At 37.6% G+C, this 23608-nt stretch overlaps 1 protein-coding gene across 3 annotated transcripts in view; it reads left to right on the top strand.

Annotated features, from left to right (window-relative positions):
* The window catches only part of MME (membrane metalloendopeptidase), a 117643-nt gene that overhangs the window by 59056 nt on the left and 34979 nt on the right, over positions 1 to 23608 (top strand). For all 3 annotated transcript variants that reach the window (XM_055569277.1, XM_055569278.1, XM_055569275.1), the window contains exons 9-16: positions 1972 to 2106; positions 6316 to 6417; positions 8051 to 8187; positions 8297 to 8390; positions 9531 to 9659; positions 10415 to 10513; positions 14174 to 14254; positions 15528 to 15631. In XM_055569277.1, coding sequence (XP_055425252.1) covers positions 1972 to 2106; positions 6316 to 6417; positions 8051 to 8187; positions 8297 to 8390; positions 9531 to 9659; positions 10415 to 10513; positions 14174 to 14254; positions 15528 to 15631 — 881 coding nt within the window. The remainder of the gene's footprint in view (positions 1 to 1971; positions 2107 to 6315; positions 6418 to 8050; positions 8188 to 8296; positions 8391 to 9530; positions 9660 to 10414; positions 10514 to 14173; positions 14255 to 15527; positions 15632 to 23608) is intronic.

The following is a 23608-nucleotide window of genomic DNA, read 5'->3' as shown; positions in this document are numbered from 1 at the left end:
CACTTTTGCTATTGTTTTCTCACCTCATTAACAAAAAAGCATCCCATAGTGTACAAAAAAAATCTTAGAGATTGATATTAGAAAATTCAAATTAGCATTTCTTTGCAGTCAGTAGTAATTCCCTGCTGAATGCAGATGAATTTATATGATTTGAAATACAGTTAATTCAAAACACTGCATGCTTGTACTTTGGAATAGTTGGTCCCATTAGGTATGAACTCAGACATGTTTGTTTTCTTCAAAGTGAAACAAGAATTCTAATTACTTTTTAATAGGAAAAGAATGGAGTTGGCAGGACTATACATAAAAACATCCTTTTATCCCTGTTACCTTAGTGATTAAGTGTTTAATACAGAAACAGATGAAATTTTTATTGAACAGCAGATCCAGGATAGAGACGCTAGTTAGACAGCCTCCTAATTGCAGGGTATCCTTGGAAGAGAGAGCCCTCTCCCCTGGAAATTGTTTACTTAGCATTTAATAATGGTCATGGAATACCAGTATCTAAATGTTATGTAAAGATGTCCTCTTGAATTTCAAATTAATAACAGCTTACATTTTGCTTAGGTTCTTGTTTGATAAAATATTTTCATTTCCCTACAAATTTTTTGTGTGATCCTCTTGAGTCACTGTGAATTTAAATGTGCCTTTTCACTCAAAGTGACAAGAAGGATGCCCCTTTCACTGATAATCAGTAGGGTTATAAAACCCCCTGGAAACTGTGAAAGGGTTAAGTACTCTTCAGCTCTTCTTCATATTTATCCTGTGTGGACATATATTTGAAGCTCAGAACCACCCATTGGTCCCAAACGTGTGGTATGGCCTTCCTAATTGTAGTCGTCTAGTTGCTGTTGTGTCCAATTTTTTTTGCTACCTCATGGACTATAGCCCATCAGGCTCTTCCATCCATGGGATTTCCCAGGCAAGAATATTAGAGTGGATTGCCATTTCCTCCTCTAGGGGAACTTCCTGACCCAGGGATTGAACCCTAGTCTCCTGCATTGGCAAGTGGATTCTTTACCACTGAGCCACCAGGAAGCCCTTCCCAAATTGATGCTGGGATTTGAAATTTTGAGTAAATTTTGATGTGGGACTTGAAATTTTGAATAAATTTTAAGTTGTTTAAACTGCTGATAGATAATAACTAAATAGCAGTGGGCTGAGATTTATGAAAGTGTTATTCAATTTCCTGGGTTCCGTGCCAGTCAGAACTTGAATAAGGGATTCATATATTCTGTAAAAGGTCAATAACATAACTAGGTTATAGCTTATCTTCATACAGTTAAATGTGTGTGAAGAGAAAATGGAAAAATTTGAGTTTTTGGAAGAAAGCTGATAGTCAAAATGGCATATTAGAAATTTCACAGTAATAAGAACCAGCTATGGAATTAACTAAAGCCCACAGATTTGTCTTGGAGGAGCTCATGGGAAAACAGTCTCATTAAAAAAAAAATATTGCTTGGCTAGAGGAGACAATTAAAAGATGTCTTGATAATGTAATATGCTTGTGGCCATCTCTTCATGGATAGTTGAAAAAAAATTTATATGAGCAGAGAAAACCTGATAAAAGGAAATTTGGCAAAATAATGTATTTTTAAGAAAAAAATACTAGTTTACTGCTTACCAAGTGTTTTGCGAGTGTATTCTTATTAAAGCAGTAAAACTTGGTTAAAAGTTGAAGATTATAAAATCTCCATAACCAAATAGTTTTAAATGACTTAGTACTTTTAGAGTGATCCCTCATTGTTCTGTTCTAATTCAAAGGTATGTTGAGAATCTGTTATGATTCAAAGACACGCTGAGTTTGAATCTGTGCAGGTCATTTCTTTTAAGATTCAGAAACGAATTTCTATTTTGTGCTTCATCTGTTACCAAAAATGAATATTGAATTGAAAATAAATTTTAATTTTAAGTGCCATGATGAATATTTAGAAGGTTCTTCAGTAATGTACTGTTATTTATTTCTTGCAGGCTTGTACGGCATATGTGGATTTTATGATTTCTGTGGCCAAATTGATTCGTCAGGAAAGAGGACTGCCCATAGATGAAAACCAGCTTTCTTTGGAAATGAATAAAGTTATGGATTTGGAAAAAGAAATTGCCAATGTAAAACACATATTCTCTGATACAATGAATAATGTCAACTGCTTTTCATTTCTTTCTCCTCTCTATTGTATTTTAAGGGTAAAAGGTACAGCTCCTCAACTAAGTGATAAAAATGTACAGCTCAGTAATGGATCATTGACTTCAAGAGGACCTTTGAAACTGGAGTTTTTCAGTAAACCAAATTCCAGACATCCAGGAGACATACTAATTTTGACAAATATTAAACTAGATTTGTTTAATGACCTATTACAACTGGAGCACGTCAAGATCTTAACTATTTACAGTCACACTGTTGTTGAGATGCCCTTGAGATTCAGGACACATGTGATGACTATTTAGCAAAGCTGTTTTAATTTTAATGTATACAATTTTGCTTTATTTTAAAGTTTTAAAATTTAAGGTGACCACAGAAATTGTCTCTATCCCTTTGCTAAGAAGTATTAGCCTCTTAACATGGCCACACAACCATATGAAATTCACTGAGTTCAGACTGTCAGGCTGCTTATTAGCTCAGGGGAGATCTGACAGGAGGAGTTTATCAGCAAAGCCAAAGGGGTCTCTTGTTGAGATTCCTCTGGTTCTGGGTCAGCCCTTAGAGGCTGAGTTGGCACATTCTGTTCTGATGTTCCTCTGATAGGATCTGCAGTCTCAAGCAAGTGAACTCTGTCTAAACAGCATTCAGGTTATTGACTGATCTCATAGTCAGTTTCAGTCTAGGATCCACAGAGCTGTGACATTGCCACCAGCAGCCTACAGTCCTAAATCCCCATCTGCTTGGCAGTTTGCCATCAGAATCTTGAAAATGAAAGATCTTTGAGGGCAATTTTAGCTTTCCTGGGGCCACATGAAACTGAAAGTCTAGAATCAGAACCAGACATTGGTTGGAGCTGCAGCTGGATGAATGGCAGTTTGATGGGTTACACGTGGTTCTGTGTTGGAAACAGAATTCTTAGAGAAGCATAGTTTATTACCCTGGGTTTTTACCACTTGTACCTTATCAGACTGTGTGCTCCTTTGATCAGCTTCAGCTCTATAATAGTCGTATCTTACTTCAAAATTCTTTGTGTCTATATTTTCTCTCCTCCCAGACACTGAGATTTAGTGGGGTCTTAGTGCTCTTTGAATCACCTATGTGTCTCTAACAATGTCCAGCATATCACTGCAGGCAGATTTTACAAACATAATCTTTAAGTTGTTGTTCAGTTACTCAGTCATATCCCACTCTTTGTGACCCAAAGGACTACAGCATACCAGGCTTCTTCTCTATCATTCACTATCTCCTGGAGTTTGCTCAAACTCATATCCATTGGGTCAGTGATGCCATCCAACCATCTGATCCTCTGTCGCCCCTTCTCCTCTTGCCCTCAGTCTTTTGCAACATCAGGGTCTTTTTCAATGAGTCAGCCCTTCGCATCAGGTGGCCAAAGTATTGGAGTTTCAGCTTTAGCATCAATTCTTCCAGTGAATATTCAGGGTTGATTCCTTTAGGATTGACTGGTTTGATCTCCTTGCTGTCAAAGGAACTCTCAAGAGTCTTCTCCAGCACCATAGTTTGAAAGTATCAATTCTTTGGCACTCAGCCTTCTTTATGGTCTGACTCTCACATCCGTACATGATTACTGGAAAAACCATAGCTTTGACTATACGGACCTTTGTCAGCAAAGTGGTGTCTCTGCTTTTTAATACATATACTTTCTAGGCTTGTCACAGCTTTTCTTCCAGGGAGCAAACGTCTTTTAATTTCATGGCTGCAGTCACAATCCACAATGATTTTGAGCCCCAGAAAATAAAGTCTGTCACTGTTTCCATTGTTTCCTCATCTATTTGCCATGAAGTGATGGGACCAGATGCCATTTTTTTTGAATGTTGAGTTTTAAGCCAGCTGTTTCACTCTCTTTCACCTTCATCAAGGGGCTCTTAACTTTCTCTTTACTTTCTGCCATTAGGGTAGTGTCATCTGCTTTCTTAGGTTGTTGATATTTCTCCCGGCAATCTTGATTCCAGCTTGAGCGTCATCCAGCCTGGCATTTTGTATGACATACTCAGCATAGAAGTTAAATAAGCAGGATAACAATATACAGCCTTGACATATCCTTTCCCAACTTTGAACCTGTTGTTGTTCCATATCCAGTTCTAACTGTTGCTTCGTGACCTACATACAAGCTTCTCAGGAGGCAGGCAAGGTGGTCTGGTATTCCCACCTCTTTAAGAATTTCCCACAGTTTGTCATGATTCGTACAGTAAAAGGCTTTAGTGTAATCAATGAAGGCAGAAGTAGACTTTTTTCTGGAATTCTCTTGCTTTTTCTATGGTCCATCAGATGTTGGCAATTTGATCTCTGATTCCTCTACCTTTTCTAAATCCAGCTTGTATATTTGGAAGTTCTCAATTCACCTTTTGTTGAAGACTGGCTTGAAGGATTTTGGGCATTACCTTGCTAGCAAGTGAAATGAGAGCAATTGTGAGGTTTGAACATTCTTTGGCATTGCCCTTCTTTGGGATTAGAATGAAAACTGACATTTTCCAGTCCTGTGGCTGCTGCTGAGTTTTCCAAATTTGCTGGCATGTTGAGCACAGCACTTTAATAGCATAATTTTTTGGATGTGAAATAGCACAGCTGGAATTCCATCACCTCCACTAGCTTTGTTCATAGCAGTGCTTCCTAAGGCCCATTTGACTTCACACTCCATGATGTCTGGCTCTAAGTGGGTGACCAGACCATTGTGGTTACCTGTGTCATTAAGACTTCTTGGTACAGCTCTTCTGTGTGTTCTTGCCATCTCTTAATATCTTCTGCTTCTGTTAGGTCCATATTGTTTCTGTCCTGTATTGTACCCATCTTTGCATGAAATGTTCCCTTGATATCTGATTTTCTTGAAGAGATCTCTAGTCTTTCCCATTCTATTGTTTTCCTCTATTTCTTTTCTTTGTTCACTTAGAAAGGCTTTCTTCTCTCTCCTTGCTGTTCTTTGGAACTCTGCATTCAAATAGGTATATCTTTCCTTTTCTCCTTTGCCTTTCACTTTCTTCTTTTCTCAGCTCTTTGTAAGGCCTCCTCAGACAACCATTTTGCCTTTTTGCATTTTTCTTGAAGTAAATAAATAAATCTGTGAACTGAAATCACGAGTCATTGTTAACTAGAGAAATAATTCCCATTTTTACCTTTTGTCTCTCTTCACTTAAAATTGCTTCTACTCCTTTCAACCACTAGTTGGGGAGTTGTTATTGAAATTTTCTTTTTTCAGTCAGTGAAAACAGTAATACTGGATGATGATGATAGCACTAAACTCGTTAGGCCACATGAGCGGACAGTCACGGAAGTAAGTGCTAGCACTCTCCTCAGATAATTTGGCACCTACCTGCACTGTGTACTAGGGATGTTCTTGGTCTCACTTGCCTTCAGTTCTTGGCAGAAATCATTGTGGGTGTGTGTATGTGTGTTTTCCTGTCTGAATTTTAACTAGGACACTGAATGGTGGTGGGTAGCAGACAGAGTGGGAGAAGGCAATGGTAACCCACTCCAGTGTTCTTGCCTGGAGAATCCCAGGGACGGGGGAGCCTGGTGGGCTGCTGTCTATGGGGTCGCACAGAGTCGGACACGACTGAAGCGACTTAGCAGCAGTAGCAGCAGCAGAGTATTTGAGGGATTAATTGGAAATGACTTTATTCAAGAAAATCATTATATGAAATAGCCACAGGCACAACTGTGCTGCCCATTAGCCATGGAAGGAAGAAGGGCTGTAAATATTGCTGATGTGTTTTGTTGTTATAAAGATATAAAATGATTTTTGAAGACCGCATGGACTGTAGCCTGCCAGGCTCCTGTGTCCATGGGATTTCCTAGCCAAGAATGCTGGAGTGGGTAGCTGTTGCTTTCTCCAGGGGAATCTTCCCGACCCAGGGATCAAATCCAGGTCTCTTGCATTGCAGGCAATCTCCTGCACTGCACGCTGATTCGTTAATGAGCCAGCAAAGAAGCCCTCATACTTAACACTAACCAAGTCTTGATGATTGTTACTAGATATACTTAAAATCTCTTAATTTCTCTTTTCTTCTTGATGTGACAAGATAAATTATGAAACAAATACAGAATATAAAAACAAATATAATTATGTTGTACCAATGCCATATTTCTTTCCCCTTTGTATAAAGGTATATTTTTCAAAAGAATTCTTGATCTAAAATAATAATAAAACATTAAATCCATAGGCTACAACTAAATCTGAAGATCGAAATGATCCAATGCTTCTTTATAACAAAATGACATTAGCTGAGGTCCAAAATAAATTTTCACTGGAATTCAGTGGGAAGGTAAGTAGCAAGATTTAAGTACTTATTATGTCATTTTCAAAGTTAGTATTAAAATGCAGTTAAAATTCAATGATTTTTTAATTTATTGAGATAAATTGAACACCAAAATGAATTTAGATGATACCAATCATTTGATTTTAGGAAAAGACTTGAAAAAAACTATTCTAAATCATTGTATTTATATTTAATTAGAGTGAATTTCAAAGATAAAAAGCCTTTTCAAAGCATCTATGGAATAGTATTAGAAAGTATCATAAAAAAGGATTTAGAAACATTAAAAGGGAAAATCCTTCTGAAAGGCCATTATATAACTATGGGACTTGGACAGTCATATAATATGTACCAGACTTCTTACCTCCAAAAAAAGAATAATTTATTCATAGAACTTGCCATGTTCTCATCAGGGCCATCTATGGAGGTGTTCAAAGCAATAATGGAGAGACAAAACACAGGAAACAGAAAAATCTATGGGTACCATTTATAAATGTCAATTGACATCTTTTTGCTTAGTAGTAATTCCTTAGCTAGTATCTAATAATCTTTTCTAAGCTATGCATATATTCTGTGTGTGAACCGATGCACACAATTGGATGATGAAGCAACATTCATAAAATCTACAAACTACCACATTCAGTGATGGAATCTATTTGGAATTGCAATAAACAATTGCAGTTGTTGTTTTGTTTATTGTCTAATTGCAATAAACAAGGAATTTCTTACATAAAGCTTTTTAATAAGTGTTTAATAAATGTTTTGAAAAACTAGTCCATGCCACTAAAAGAAATCAAGAAAAGCCATAGCACCTCATACTGACTAAGTGATCAGTGTATTTATGTACTTCTAGGTAGCCTAATATATCTGTAATCTTAAACATTCTCAAGCATTGAAATGTGGCATTTCAGCAAGATTTGCATAGTCTTCACTTTTGCTATCTTTCCTTATATCCATTGGTGGTTGAATAACCATAATTCCCACTGAAAGAATAATAGAGAAACAAGATTCTATCTCTCAGTAACTCCAAATCCAGCTTCTGAAGTGTGAAAACTGCATGTCTATTAGACCTGACATTGATAGCATAAAATACGTTTTGTTCATCTTCACGAGACCATGTGTGTTGTATCATTACCCGTACTTATACCTCTGCTAGAGCAATAGTGTGCTTTCACCTTCACGTACAACACAGTCTCCACTGAAATGGATTACTGTGTTAAAATGAATTGTCTATTAACATACACTTTTAAGGAATATGCATATTATACCCATTTAAATTTTTGCTTAAACCTAGAAAACATCATAGCTAAATTTCTTTTTCTCTCTTCTGGGCTAGACCAAGAATATGACATTGAGCCTGATTTCTACCATATGACTACTACTCTTAGAGGCTTTGTTATTGCTCTTAAATGGTTGGTTTAATTCTGCATTTAAATAATTATGCTGCAGAACTAATTTTTATTCAAAAACTGACAGAAGCAATTAAAGAAGAAGCCCAAACAAATATCACACTGACCATTGTGATAATTATATAGTGATACAATTGACACTAACCATGTCTGACCCTGTAACCATAACTGATTCTTGGAACCAAGAAGAAAAGTCCATAATTACTGAATGTTTTGTGCCTGATTTTTTCCAGCCATTCAGCTGGTCAAATTTCACAAATGAAATCATGTCAACCGTGAATATCAATATTCCACATGAGGAAGAAGTGATTGTTTATGCTCCAGAATATTTAACCAATCTTAAGCTCATTCTTGCCAAATATTCTGCCAGGTAGGTATGTCAGCGTGCCCGTGTCCCCAAAGTTTGCATTTAATATCATTCTTTAGAAGCTTTGCAGCCTCATCTTTTCTGTTGCTGGGTGGTGGGTTTTTTTATACAGAGATCTTCAAAATTTAATGTCCTGGCGGTTCATAATGGATCTTGTAAGCAGCCTCAGCCGAAACTACAAGGAGTCCAGAAATGCTTTCCGCAAGGTGAAGAAAAAATCTCTCTTTTCTTAAGACTTAAAGCATAAAGAGATCCATGGTTATGAAGGCTTGCCATGTCCATTGCTAGAATGTGGTAAACTTTGCGAAGAGACAGAAGGCCAAATGTTGCTTACTTTGCCTGTATTCAAGCCGTGTTGCCTAGGAAAGCCAGGTTTCAGGTGCTCTGTTGTCCTGTCTACTTTGGCACCATGATTGAATTGCCCTGGAAGGAAGGGCATTTGGTTACTTGCACAGTTCATGAAAGAGTACTGGCTTGGTTTGGTGTTGTGTTCCAAGTAATTTCAGGGCTATCTATCTCAATTAATTTGATTTTTCTAGTACTCACAGCACAGTAGACATACAAACAGATGGACTACATTGTGTGGACTACCCACTGAGAACACACCTACCTGGAGATACCCTTAAGATCTTTTATTGGGCTGTACCCATATTATTTAAACAATCATCATTTTGGTCCTAATGTGAGGGGAGAGAGAAAGTCCTAATGTGAAAAAGGAGAAATTCTCACAAATGTATTGGTTGGTGTCATGGGAAGGGAATAATTCTGATTGATTGAAATTTTTAATTTTTTACCCTTTAAAAGAAAATGTAGATATTTTAAAAATTAAATAAGATAAAAGCTGTGTTTTGCTAAATTTTCCTTCCACAAATGTATCCCTTTATTGGTACTTAAATGTGTACACATGCAGTTCTTCTAAGTACTGGAAGTTCGGCAAAAGCATTGAAAAACAGCAATGTGTTTTCCTGTATACCAGGTCTCTCCCCTGGTACATACATTGAATATTGCTTCATGTTTATGTTTATGCAGTGGCAACAGCATTATTTTGAGATTTAGCGGGGCAGAGTTTTTTTCCTAAAGTGGTCCAGAAGGATATTAACTTGCAGTAGCCAACAGTTCTTCTAGGACTTGCTACTGAAAATATACCTTATTTCCAGATCATATATAAGTAATAATTCTATTGGATTACATTTTTTCCTATGCAAGGACATCCTGACATATGAGGAGAAGCAATGAATATTGAAAGAATTTGAGACGTAAGAGTAGAGTCCTATGAAATCTATGCTCTCACCGCACTTCGGCCATCTACACCTGCTAAAATGCCATTTCCTTTCTCTCTCCCATAGGCTCTTTATGGCACAACATCAGAAACAGCAACTTGGAGACGCTGCGCAAACTATGTCAATGGGAATATGGAAAATGCCGTGGGAAGGCTCTATGTGGAAGCGGCATTTCCTGGAGATAGTAAACATGTGGTAATGTTTTCAGCACAGTACTCTATCACTTTGCATCAATGGGAAGTCACAGTAGTCCATCATTTTCTAAAATTTTACTGATTGGCTGAGAACTTCTGAATTACCATTTGCCATTATTTCCCAATAAATCTTATCCTCCCTCCCCCAAGGGTCTGCATATTTTCTAATCCTAATATTGTTTAACCCAAAAGCAATTGTCCATTTTCCAGGAGCAGTGTATTCACAATACCTAATCATATGATCTTATAATATAATCATTTGTAGTTTCTTCTATTAGCAAAATTGACTAAGAATTAGTATTTTTTCTTAAAAAAACAGAAAGTAAATCAGAGTTCATTTGAAGTATAAGCCAAGTACTGTATTTTTTATTGTTACTGAAGGGAAGACAAAGGAACTTAAAGGCAAGGTAAAAGCATTTATTGAAATGCTACTTCATGCTTAACTGAACTATTAATAGTAATGACAGCTAGTATTTTATGTTAGTTCTTCTTTCTTGATAATGGAAACCATACATTCTAAAGAAGAATTTTATTAATGTATACATTAAGATCTATTCAGTCATTAGTGTTGATAATGGAAGTGCTGCTTAAAAAATATAATTATCCATATATATCCATTTTAGATCATTTATAAATTTATATTTATTAACATATTATTGAATCACATCAACACAGCTTATGATTCTATTTTTCTTAATTTTTATTAAAAAAAATTATCTCATGGCTCATATTTGCTTTCTGTTCTTTTGGTTTAAGGTTGAGGATTTAATTGCCCAGATCCGGGAGGTTTTTATTCAGACTTTAGATGACCTAACTTGGATGGATGCAGAAACAAAAAAGAAAGCTGAGGAAAAGGTAAAGAGCAAGGCAGAGCTAACTACCAAAGAAAAATCTATAAGAAATGATGAACTTTTAAGATATTTGGGGAAAATACAGTAATCAAGAATTGTATAAAATAAAAACACACTCTTTCAAGATGTAACATTTCCAGGAACAATTTTCATGGATGAAGTTGTTTTCCTATGATTTTCATCATTCATTATTTCTTTGCAACTAGCTCCTACTCTCCATGTTCAGCTCAAAACTTTGAAAGAAAAAACTCCTTTTCTTTAAAAAAGAAGTCTTCACAAACCAAGAAAATAAGGGAAAAATCTTGTGTGAATAAGAAAGCTTAAATTAAAAGATACTATCAGTGGTTCATATTTTTCCTCCCTTTATGAAACATATTTAAAAGACTTCTGTGTAATATCATATATGAAATGAGTCGCCAGACAGGTTCGATGCACGATACTTGGATGCTTGGGGCTGCTGCACTGGGATGACCCAGAGGGATGGTATGGGAGGGAGGAAGGAGGAGGGTTCAGGATGGGGAACACATGTATACCTGTGGCGGATTCATTTTGATATATGGAAAAACCAATACAATATTGTAAAGTTAAAAAATAAAATAAAAAAGAAAAGTGAAAGTCAAAAAAAAAGACTTCTACCAATATTCAGTAATCTTTAATGCAAATTTCTAGCTAAAAATTTGTAAACATGTGCTATTTAGTTTTTTTTTTTAAATACAACCTACTGCTGCTGCTGCGTCTCTTCAGTCGTGTCCAACTCTGTGCAACCCCATAGACGGCAGCCCACCAGGCTCCCCCATCCCTGTTCTCCAGGCAAGAACCTAGGGAAAATAATACCAAATTTCTATTAAGCCCATGTAAGGTAGTGCATTATTTGAATACTATAGTGTCCTACAGTTACAGAGATGTTGACTGAGCTCTTTATAAACTATTCTTATTTACCCCCACTATTCACCTTTTATTGGGATTTTTAACATCTTGCATAGAATAAGCAAAATGGAAATTCTAAGGAAATCCCAGGTTTAAATTTACTATGCCATTGTCTTGATAACTATATAAAACTAGAAGGAACATGTCCAGTGAAAACTGTATGTGCTTTATAAGCAGTATTCACATGCAACCTGATTATTTCTCAGTAGTTAGAGTAGCAGGAAGAACAGACCATTCTCTAAACTTAACACAGAAAGAGTCCATAAATCTAGTTATAATAAGAGAATCCAACTGAAGTCTAGTTTTCTTTCAGGATTAGATCACATAGAAAGATCATCTTCTTCAGTGACCATAGAACCCTGGATGCCTCAGATCTAGAATTGGCACCCCAGGATAGCTATCTTTGCAGCACTCTGTCTAGCTCCTCAGAAGTTCCAGCTGGATTTGCTCCTTTCATGTTCTAGCTGTCATAACATGGTTCTTTTTGATGTAACCGATTAAGTTGTTCTCGACTTAATAATTTCCCAAGGTGATATAAAACTCTGGATCTGCAAGTTGCTTTTTGAAAGAGTCCCATACTCAAAAAGTTTAGGCAACACTTCCTGAAGGAAGGCTTCCCTGATCCTACCCTTGATTAGGTTACATGCCTCTAGAGTATGATTTTATGGCATCATACATCACACTTGAGAGTTAATATTCATTTTATTGCCTACCATTGACCTTTACAATAAACTCTCCATGAGCAGAAATTTTTGCATTGTATCCTCAACCCCTCACAAAGTACCTGGTTTGTTGTAGACCCTAGAACACAAATTGAATGAATAAATAGGCAGACTAATTCATCCTCTTGGATACTTGCAATTACTTAATTGTAGACTCTAAGACGTCTTTCAGTGAAAGAGCCTGCTTCATGTTTCTGTCATAGTGCTCGTGTGCTCACGCTCAGATATGTCCAACTCTTTTCCATCCCATGGACTGTAGCCTTCCAGGCTCCTCTGTCTATGGAATTTTCCAGGCAAGAATACTGGAGTGGGTTGCCATTTCCTTTTCCAGAGATCTTTCCAACCCAAGGACTGAACCCATGTCTCCTGAGTCTTCTGCACCAGCAAGGTGGGTTCTTTACCTACTGAACCACCTGGGAAGCGGTCACAGTATTTACCCCAATTTTTTACAATATATCCTTTCTTATGTAGTACCTCCCATTTCTGTAGATTTTGTATCCCTTAGAATACTTTTTGGGGAAATATCTTCTAGAAAATAAAATACCACTGAGAGGGGAGTGATTTATTATGGGCTGACAGTATGGAAAGAAAATAGGCTGGGCCTATTAGATTAGCCGACACATCTGTCTGATCCACTGGGGAAATCCTAGACTCATGAAACAGATTTGTAACAAAACCGCATCCATTTGATGGCAAAACAAATAACTCAGAGATGCAAGCTTAATACCTCATGAAAAATGTAAATTAGTTAAATTATTTAAGAACAGTGTGGCATGATTGAATCAAATATCTTTGAGAAAAATGAGAGAAGTAAAAAATGGAAATAGCAAGTAGTAAGCAAGTGGGCTTCCCAGGTGGCGCTAGTGGTAAGGAACTCACCTGCCAGTGCAAGAGACATGAGAGATGCAGGTTCGATCCCTGGGTTGGAAAGATCCTGTGGAGGAGGGCTTGGCAACCCACTCCAATATTCTTCTCTGGAGAATCCCATGGACAGAGGAGCCTGGTGGGCTATGGTCCATAGTGTCACATAGAATTTGGCACAACTGAAGTGACTTAGCACCCACAAGCAAGTGGTAATAATGAAATAATTATAAGTAAACAATTTTAAGGATGGCCCACGTGGTGCTAGTGGTAAAGAACTGGCCTGCCAATGCAGGAGACTTGAGAGACTCAGGTTTGATCCCTGGATTGGGAAGATTCCCTAGAGGAAGGCATGGCAACCCACTCCAGTATTCTTGCCTAGAGAATCCCATGGACAGAGGAGCCTGGAAGGCTGCAGTCCATAGGGTTGCAAAGAGTCAGACACAACTGAAGTAACTTAGCATGCACATACACAAACAATAGTAAGCAAGTGGTAAACATGAGATGGTATAAAAAGGAAAACCCTGCCTTCTACTCATTTAACTAATATCATTCATTTAACTGTGGAAAGTTGGGTACTCTGGCTCTGGAGACTGAAAGAGAACATAAAAACTCCAGGAACCAATATTCAAGAAGAATATTTAGCACTGAACCTGTAAGCCCACATCTGTTTTCTCAGCCAAATTGGTGAAGTGGAAAGATAAGCTACTAGAATGGAAGTTCTAAATATTATTTCTCCTATAGTAGTAGTAGTAGTCGTCAAGTCGCTAAGTTGTGTCCGACTCTTGCGACCCCATGGACTGTAAGATTGACGAAAAAAGCCTTACAGAGAAAAAGCTCATAAGAGTAATACTTGTGTTTGTAATACCTTTGTTTCAATACCTGTGGAACAAAGATTTGTCAGTTTTTAATGTTAATTTTCTTGGGCAAGCTTCAGACTATGAGAATAGGGTATTAGAAGCTAAATTTCAGGACACTTTTATTTTGAATTCCAGGAAGAAGCCATGGCAAAGATCTCTGTTTAAGTGTGGTCAAATACTCATTTTGTAAACAGTATGGATCAAGTTATTCAATTTCCAGTCAAGGGCACAATCATAAAGTTTGCATGTGAAAGTTCATAATCATGCTCACATTCAATATTATAATTTTCATAGGCCTTAGCAATTAAAGAAAGAATTGGCTATCCTGATGACATTATTTCAAATGACGACAAACTGAATAATGAGTACCTTGAGGTAAGTCTTAAAAGGACTCTACACTGATGATGCCTGAGGCTGGGGGCAATACCGTTTCTTGCTATGGGGGGGACAGAACATATGAGGGCCTACACCAAGAGCTTTTATTATATTAAGCCTTTAACACTGAAGCCAGAACTGTTTGTTTTAGTGTTAGCTTATTGTTTCATTGGCCTGGTCTGTATTTGGTTTTCTTATTTTGCTTTCCATATAGTCCATTTTAAGAGTAGTGATAAAAACTTGGTGTTTTTTTTTTTTTTTTTAAGAGCATCAAGGCATGGATATTTAAGTGATGAACAGGCAGTACTCAGGCTTCTTATACATGCGTGAAAAGTCAAATCTTCAGGTGTCTTTCCAATTTCTAATTATTCCTCCACTGGATTAACCTGGTCATGTCTTCTCTATTTGGAAAAAAAGCATCTATTATTTGAGAATAAGAAACTGTTTTATTCCCCTGTGTAATGTAAATGATGAAACCAGAATTGATTGAAGTATGGATTTCAGAGTCAGATAAGAGCTTATTGCTAACCTTGCAGTCTCCACGACTACTTGCCGCCTTGGTGACAAGGTGGTCCTTGCCTAGATCTGGGGATGATGATTTCTAATCGTTGATTACTAGCCTAACTTGAGAGTTTGCAAAGCACAGTGTCCTCATTTCTTTTTCTATTGCAGAAAAGCTTGACTTTTTAAAAAAACGAGCTCACTATAGCATGTGCATCCTCAGGGCCCTTGTGGCAGGAGTCTAGTGGCTGAGCACATAGCCTCACAGCTGAACTGCGTGGGTTCAGATCTCAACTCTACCACACACTAACTGGCTAAGAGCATCAACTCAAAGTCAGACTCCTAGGGTTCAAATCTCAACTTCATCACGAATTAACTTGGACAAGTGACTTGTCTGTGCCTCAGTTTCCTCAACTTTAAAATGGTGATAACAGCCCATCTTCATAAAATTATTTTGAGGATTAGAAGAATAAGTGTTCTTATAACACAGTAAATAAGAATGCTGTTATCTGTCATGTAAGGATTGATACAAATATAGAAAAGCTTGTTTGACACTTAGTTTCATTTGATTAATTAAAAAAGAATACACTGAAGAAATAATTCAGCCAGAGCAGCCGTGACTTGTATAGAATTAGTTAGAACTTAATTTTTCTTTGGCAAGTTTTAATGCTCTCTGCTAACTTTATTAAGTGATAATCTCTTAATGCTATTTAGCAAAACTTTGGAGACACATTTTTAATATTGTTCTCAAAATTCTTTTAAATTAATATAGTTGAGCTACCAGGAAGAAGAATACTTTGAGAATATAATTCAAAACTTGAAGTTTGGCCAAAATAGACAACTAAAGAAGCTTCGAGAAAAGGTGGACAAGGATGAGTATGTATATTTCAATTTTCTAATATGTTCATTCAGAAGAGGGCCTTTGCTGGATTAAGAACCTGACTTAGAATAAATGTTAAAAGGTGGAATGTTCTCTTTCTATTGAGTACTTCTAAGAGCATCTAGGAATATAGGAGGATTTAATCAAAATATAAATTTTTTCCTTACGGTGTCAGACTACCTTTGGTTTCTTCTCATATTATTGTCTGTCCCTTCTACTTTGTGGACAGAGCTCCCTAGAACACTTTAGTCTAAGCAGTCCTTAGCTCCTTCAAACCTTCTTTGGGTCTATTACTGTACTCAGAATTATCATCTACCCTCAGCCCCACCTACCTTTCTATTGTTCAGCCATCCTGCAACTCCATCCCCTACCTAGCTTGTTCAGGTAACACTTCTCTCAACCTTGTGAGAACCAAATCTGAGATATCAGGATTCAGTCACATTCATAGCTTTCAAATGATTTAGTCTCCGCTTACTAGTGGTATTAGTACATCATAGTAATGATCAGCTTAATGTTTATTTTTCGGTTAAATGGATGTCTGTAAAATATTTATCAACATAAGTGTTTATGCACTTAAGTCCCTAGAACTGTGTGGACTTTTTCCCACACAGCTCCAAGAGAATAGGAGATCATTCAACACAGTGCTGGATACATAGGAGATTTTCAATTAAAACTAAATTAATGAGTGAGCAAGTGCAAAGTAAATATACTAACTTGATCTTTGTGGTAACTGACACAATACCATGCTAGTGAAGTGTATGGTTCACTCCTATATTCCTTTATTCTTTCACTAACATTTGTTAAGTTAATATTTTGGAATAGTGACCAAGTCAAGATGGGAACTGGAAAAATCAAAGGTGAACCTTGATTCAATTACATTATATTACAATAGTAGAGTGTAGGAAAGATGTGTTATAATAAACTGCCTCCAGGAGGGAAATGTGCCAAGAAAGGGACAAAGTGCAGAAGAACTATTTGATGACAGAGTGTTCTATTCTCAGTAAACCAAGTACAGGTTGGACAAAATTCCCAGTATGAAAATGCCAATACATTTCAATCCCTGTACAACATTTTTAATCCTTCAGGTATTCTGAAAAAGACTCCAATTTCTTTTACTGACCCCTGTGTTTCCACTGGAGCAAATGTTATGTTATCTGGTACTAAAAATAGGGCAGCAAATGTCAGAGAATGGTTAGTGTCCCAGGTGGGAAAGAAAGAGATTGGGTACATATGGCTTCTATCATACTCAGTGGTCAAATCCTAGCTGTAGAAATTGACAGAAAGTCATCAAAAAGAATACCTTGTGGAAAAATTTATAATCAAGTCTGAATGTTTTTATTTCTTTACAAAATATAGTTACATACTATATAGTTACATTTAATAATTGTTAGCACTTTGTAAAATACCTGTATACAATTATCATCAAATATTCCTTCCAAAAAGAGCTAATATAAGCTGCATCCACCTGACATCAGAATATTTGTTCATAATTTAAAAAATTGTTGTTGAATTATTGCTTGATGTTTTCTTTGGAAGTTAGTATATTCTCAGTTCCATAATAATTTTGTAATGTAGTATGTAATTTTCACTCCTTTTCATCATATGTGTTGATTTTCTCTGAGTTCTTTTCTCTTTACCATAGATACTCAATAGCAAAGACTGTATCTAAGATTTAATGAATGTTTTCTCAATAGCATGCACAGCTCATGCTATTTTTGGATCCTTTCCATGAGCCTCTGACAGTCAATGACAAGTGCAATATGCCTTTTAAGGTCTTCACTGCCATATGAGGCTAGTTTTTCTTCCTTCCTCATCTTCTACCTGTATGCTGAATACAAGGGTTCAACACTCTTGACTGCCCTTTAGATTCACCTGGGGAGCATTTGAAATAGACTGATTTCCCAGCTCTCCCACCCTAGATTGTGAGGGACATGCCTCTAGGTGGGATCTCAGGTACTGGTATTCTTTTTAAGTACCACACCCCCTTCTCAGGTCAGAATCTTTGCATTAATGTTAATTCCTTTTTATATTGAATCATACTTGCTCATATTCAATATTGTGAGATATTTTTACAAGATGATACCTTTAATTTAGGAATTTTGATTTAAAAAAATTAAATTTATATTAGACTATACTTCATTTGCAATGCTGTGTTAGTTTCAGGTGTACAGCCAAGTGATTCAGTTATACATATATCTATTCTTTTTTCAAATTCTTTTCCTATTTAGGTTATTGCAAAATAGTGAGTAAAGTTCCCTGTGCTAGGGAACTATACTCTAGTATAGCTATACTCTAGTATACTATACTAGCTACACTCTAGGCCTTTGTTGGTTATCTACCTTAAATATAGAGTATGTATATGTCAATCCTAAACTCCCAATTTATCCCCCTCCCCCTTTCCCTTTTGGTAACTATAAGTTTGCTTTCCTTTTTTTTTTTTAAATATATTTATTTGGCTGCACTGGGTCCTAGCCATGGCATGTGAGATCTAGTTCCTTGATCAGGGTTGGAACCCAAGCCCCCTGAATTGGGAGCACAGTGTGTTAGAAACTAGACTACTAGGGAGGTCCTGATATGAGTTTGTTTTCTATCCCTGGGTCAGAAAGATTCCCATGGAGAAGGGTATGGCAACCCACTCCAGTATTCTTGACTGGAGAATCTCATGGACAGAGGAGCCTGGTGGGTTACAGTCCGTGGGTCACAAAGAGTCGGACACAACTGAATGACTAACACACAAACACACACACACACACACACACACACACACACACAGGTTCATCATTTCAGAGCAATTCTTTTCTATCATCTCTCGCAATTGCTGTGATATTTACTACAAATCCTATCTTAAAAAAATGTTTATATCCACCAGCTGCTAATTAACTATTTTATTGGCATGAGGGCATGTGGATCCATCTTACATCTCCATTGTCGTGCCTTATTCGGACATTTCTCATTGTTCGCCAGAGTGATTACAATATTTTTCCTAATCTTATCAATCATCTCACAGTCAATCTTGAGCTAATTTTCCAGGCTACCACCTTAGAGAGCTTTTAAAAACACAGATTGAGTCATGTTGTTTTCTGATGAAAACCTTTCAATGTGTTCTGCCCATCTCATGAAGCTTGTGCAAAGCTCTACAATCTCCCGCTCACACTCTAGAATCCCTTCAGAGTCACCCTACCCCACAGCATTGTCCCAAATCTCTAGCCATAGGAATTACTTTAAAATCACTGCTCCATCTCTTCCTCCTCCTTATCCCTTACCTCGGACCACTCTTTCTACCCTTGTTCATTTATCAGAAACCTACACTTACTATGATTCTTCTTGAGTCTTATCTCCTTACTCATGCATCCCTTACATTTCTCTCTTCACCTTGTCCTTGTATGATACCTTACACATATTTTAGTCACCAGTATATTATGTTACATTTAGCTGGAATAGCCCTTGTTGAAAGAAAGCAGAAGTCATGTATTTGTGCCACCAGAGATTGAACTTTGATGAATAGAATGTGGACCTTCCTTCAATGTTGATAGAGTGAATGATTGATAAAACAGTCAATTTGTAACAGTGCTGATAAAGTGAACTCAGCCACTAAAATAATACTGATATATCCAAGCATTTCACCATCATCGTTGGTGAATATGTCCAACATGATCTCTGTTTACTCTGCTTAAGAATTCAAAAAATTGAGAAAGTCAGAAAGTTTGAGTGTGATATGCCTAAGTTAGTCATTTGGCTAAAAGAACCTCCTTCTGCCCATTCAAGCAGCTGGCAACTGCAAAGGACAAAGATTTAAATTTACAAGGCTATTGGTTCATGTGGTTTCTGAGTACCTAGTTTATGTTTCCAAAATTACCTCAAACATCATGTTCTCTGGGGACTTAATGACAGTTTGTAAATAATTTCAAGCACATCATGTTATCAAATAGTAATAATGTTAGATTGAAAATGTAATATCCATTGGCAAAATGACTTCACGAAGTATCTGAAATAATTTACTTTCAGTAACATGAGTATTCACTTAGACTCTATGGAACAAACATAAACCTCTAAAAAGAAGCAATGTACTAGGACAAAATAAAGTGAATTCCTTAATTTTAGACTTGACATTATTTTGTTAGTTTCTCAAGACAGGATTTTCTGTAATATAATTTGGACAGGTAGTATCAGCCTTGGTAAGTTATGACTGTTGAGCATGTGGAGTTGCCTTTCATAAACTACAATGACTTATTTCACTGCTGCATCTTTCCTGCCATTGTACATCAAAATCAAAACAAACTGAAAGTAATAGCAGCCAACTCAATAAACATTGGGGAAGGCAATGGCACCCCACTCCAATACTCTTGCCTGGAAAATCCCATGGACGGCGGAGCCTGGTAGGCTGCAGTCCATGGGGTCGCTAAGAGTTGGACACGACTGAGCGACTTCACTTTCACTTTTCACTTTCATGCACTGGAGAAGGAAATGGCAGCCCACTCCAGTATTCTTGTCTGGAGAATCCCAGGGACAGAGGAGCCTGGTGGGCTGCCGTCTATGGGGTCGCACAGAGTCGGACACGACTGAAATGACTTAGCAGCAGCAGCAGCAGCAATAAACATTTTGCCAAATAGCTACAGTGTGCAAAGTACTGTGCTACCTTGTAGAGGATACATAAGACTCAGAGCTAGCAATCTAATGGAAGAGGCAGGTATGTAACAGTGAAAGCCGATGGAAGGCGGAGTTGGCTGTTGCGATTACAAGACAACAAGGTGCTAGGATAGCACTTTTCTAAAACCACAATTAAACCTTTACTTATTAGTAAAACATTCTCTGGAAGGAACATGTCAGCATTTAAATTAATGTTGAGGTGAACTAGAGCAAAACAAACAAAATAATTGATTCATTTCTTCTCCTTTATTGCTTCAAGTCTGCTGTTTTTTCTAATCTGGACCAACTGGATGTTTGCTAGTCCCTGAAATAAGTGGTGCTATGGAGGTTGGCGGCCAACAGCTGTGGTTCTGTGTAGTTCTTCCTGAAAAACCAACAGCACCAAAAAGACAGGGTGGCTGGTTCCACTGTTGTTTTGCCGCTGCAGTGACTTGCTACCCCTTTTTCAGTGTCTCAGTTCTGCCAGTTACTATCTGTAGCCTTTTAAAAGCCTTGAAGTTTCATTATTTGTGAAATGAGCAGGTTGATTTAGACCCTATAACATCTTTAAGATTCTTTCCAGCACTAAAATTTTCGGGCCCTTACTGTGAAGTTTTGGTAAGAGCCAAGATGTTTTAGTCCTTGGCTTTTCCACAAGTGACCCAGGAGAGAAAGACCATATTCTTATAAGGTAGGGATGTACCTCACTTCTTTCTGAAGTATCTCTTCTGCTATTTCCCCTTCAGGGATGTTTCTAGACTTAGTCTTCTAATTAAGTCTTGTATCATTGAACTTGAATTTCAAAAGAATAGCTATAGAGGATTTCTGTGAAGTAATGAGATGGCCCAGAGGTGGAAAATTGATTAGACTCATGCAGGGTGGGCATTTAGAGTGCTGGAGACTTGGGACACAAGTGACTGTCCATGGTGTAGATGTATGGGAAGATACGTAAAGCAGATGATTTGACTCATCAAGTACTACTTAGTCAGAAAGACTAACAGACTAAACCTGGACAAGTCACTCTGATTTCCTGTGGCAGTATCTGCCTTGGTGTGCTCATGTTCTACACCTATAATAATAGATTAAAATATTAAGTTCCATCTATTTAGATTCCCATTAAGATAACAGACTGTGATTTTTCAACACGTTTTTGGATTATAAGCAAAATATATCTTATCAGTGAAAAAAATTTTTTTTGCATTTTAATTAGCACCAAGGAAGGTTTGTTTCAGAGGGGAAAGAAGAGATAGAGAAGGAAGGCTAATAAGTTAAAGGTGTAAACTGAAGAGCTTTGCAAAAGAAGTCTAGAACTTGATACCAGTGTGCCCTCTCGAGAGGACAATGCCCAGATAATGCGTGGCTTCTGGTTGTCATGACTCTCCACAGTCTGCAGGGCAGCAGTGCCTCACCTAGGCTTACCGCCCATCACCCTTCCAGACTGAAAAGAGTCAGTACTCTTGGGGCCTGAAGGACTCATTGGTATCCCAAGACCTATATGTGTGTGCATGCCTTTCATGTTCTCAATATTGTGCTAAGCCCTAGAGATGCTTTAAGAACAAAGCATAAGATAAATAAGTGGGAGTGGGACTCCTTGGAATTTAAAAGCTTCTGCCCAGCAAAAAAAAAAAAAAAAAAAAATTTTAAGGTAACCTAAGGAATGGGACACTGACCTAGAGCCAGACATCCTGGAATGTGAAGTCAAGTGGGCCTTAGAAAGCATCACTACGAACAAAGCTAGTGGAGTTGATGGAATTCCAGTGGAGCTATTCCAAATCCTGAAAGATGATGCTGTGAAACTACTGCACTCAATATGCCAGCAAATTTGGAAAACTCAGCAGTGGCCACAGGACTGGAAAAGGTCAGTTTTCATTCCAATCCCAAAGAAAGGCAATGCCAAAGAATGCTCAAACTACCGCACAATTGCAGTTATCTCACACGCTAATAAAGTAAAGCTCAAAATTCTCCAAGCCAGGCTTCAGCAATATGTGAACCATGAACTTTCTGATGTGCAAGCTGGTTTTAGAAAAGGCAGACCAGAGATCAAATTGCCAACATCCGCTGGATCATGGAAAAAGCAAGAGAGTTCCAGAAAAACATCTATTTCTGCTTTATTGACTATGCCAAAGCCTTTGACTGTGTGGATCACAATAAACTGTGGAAAATTCTGAAAGAGATGGGAATACCAGACCACCTGACCTGCCTCTTGAGAAACCTGTATGCAGGTCAGGAAGCAACAGTTAGAACTAGACATGGAACAACAGACTGGTTCCAAATAGGAAAAGGAGTACATCAAGGCTGTATATTGTCACTCTGTTTATTTAACTTAGATGCAGAGTACATCATGAGAAACGCTGGACTGGAAGAAACACAAGCTGGAATCAAGATTGCCTGGAGAAATATCAATAACCTCAGATATGCAGATGACACCACCCTTATGGCAGAAAGTGAAGAGGAACTCAAAAGCCTCTTGAAAGTGAAAGTGGAGAGTGAAAAGGTTGGCTTAAAGCTTAACATTCAGAAAACGAAGATCATGGCATCCAGTCCCATCACTTCATGGCAAATAGATGGGGAAACAGTGGAAACAGTGTCAGACTTTATTTTTTTTGGCTCCAAAATCACTGCAGATGGTGACTGCAGCCATGAAATTAAAAGACACCTACTCCTTGGAAGGAAAGTTATGACCAACCTAGATAGCATATTCAAAAGCAGAGACATTACTTTGCCAACAAAGGTTTGTCTAGTCAAGGCTATGGTTTTTCCTGTGGTCATGTATGGATGTGAGAGCTGGACTGTGAAGAAAGCTGAGTGCCGAAGAATCGATGCTTTTGAACTGTGGTGTTGGAGAAGACTCTTGAGAGTCCCTTGGACTGCAAGGAGATCCAACCAGTCCATTCTGAAGGAGATCAGCCCTGGGATTTCTTTGGAAGGAATGATGCTAAAGCTGAAACTCCAGTACTTTGGCCACCTCATGTGTAGAGTTGCCTCATTGGTAAAGACTCTGATGCTGGGAGGGATTGGGGGCAAGAGAAGAAGGGGACGACAGAGGATGAGATGGCTGGATGGCATCACTGACTCGATGGATGTGAGTCTCAGTGAATTCCGGGAGTTGGTGATGGACAGGGAGGCCTGGCAAAGCTGTGATTCGTGGGGTCGCAAAGAGTCAGACATGACTGAGCGACTGATCTGATCTGATCTGAAGGAATGGGAGAAAATATTTGCCAATCACATATCTGGTAACGGATTAATCTCCAATATATATAAGGCACTCCTGTAATTCAATAGCAGAAAAAAAAAAACCCTAATAACCAATTTATTTTTTTATTTTATTTTTTTTATTTAATTTAATT

Source organism: Bubalus kerabau, chromosome 2 (assembly GCF_029407905.1).
Source record: "Bubalus kerabau isolate K-KA32 ecotype Philippines breed swamp buffalo chromosome 2, PCC_UOA_SB_1v2, whole genome shotgun sequence".
NCBI classification, from domain to species: Eukaryota; Metazoa; Chordata; class Mammalia; order Artiodactyla; family Bovidae; genus Bubalus; species Bubalus kerabau.
The sequence above is the reverse complement of the archived record's forward strand: the minus strand, read 5'-3'. Positions and strand labels throughout refer to the sequence as shown.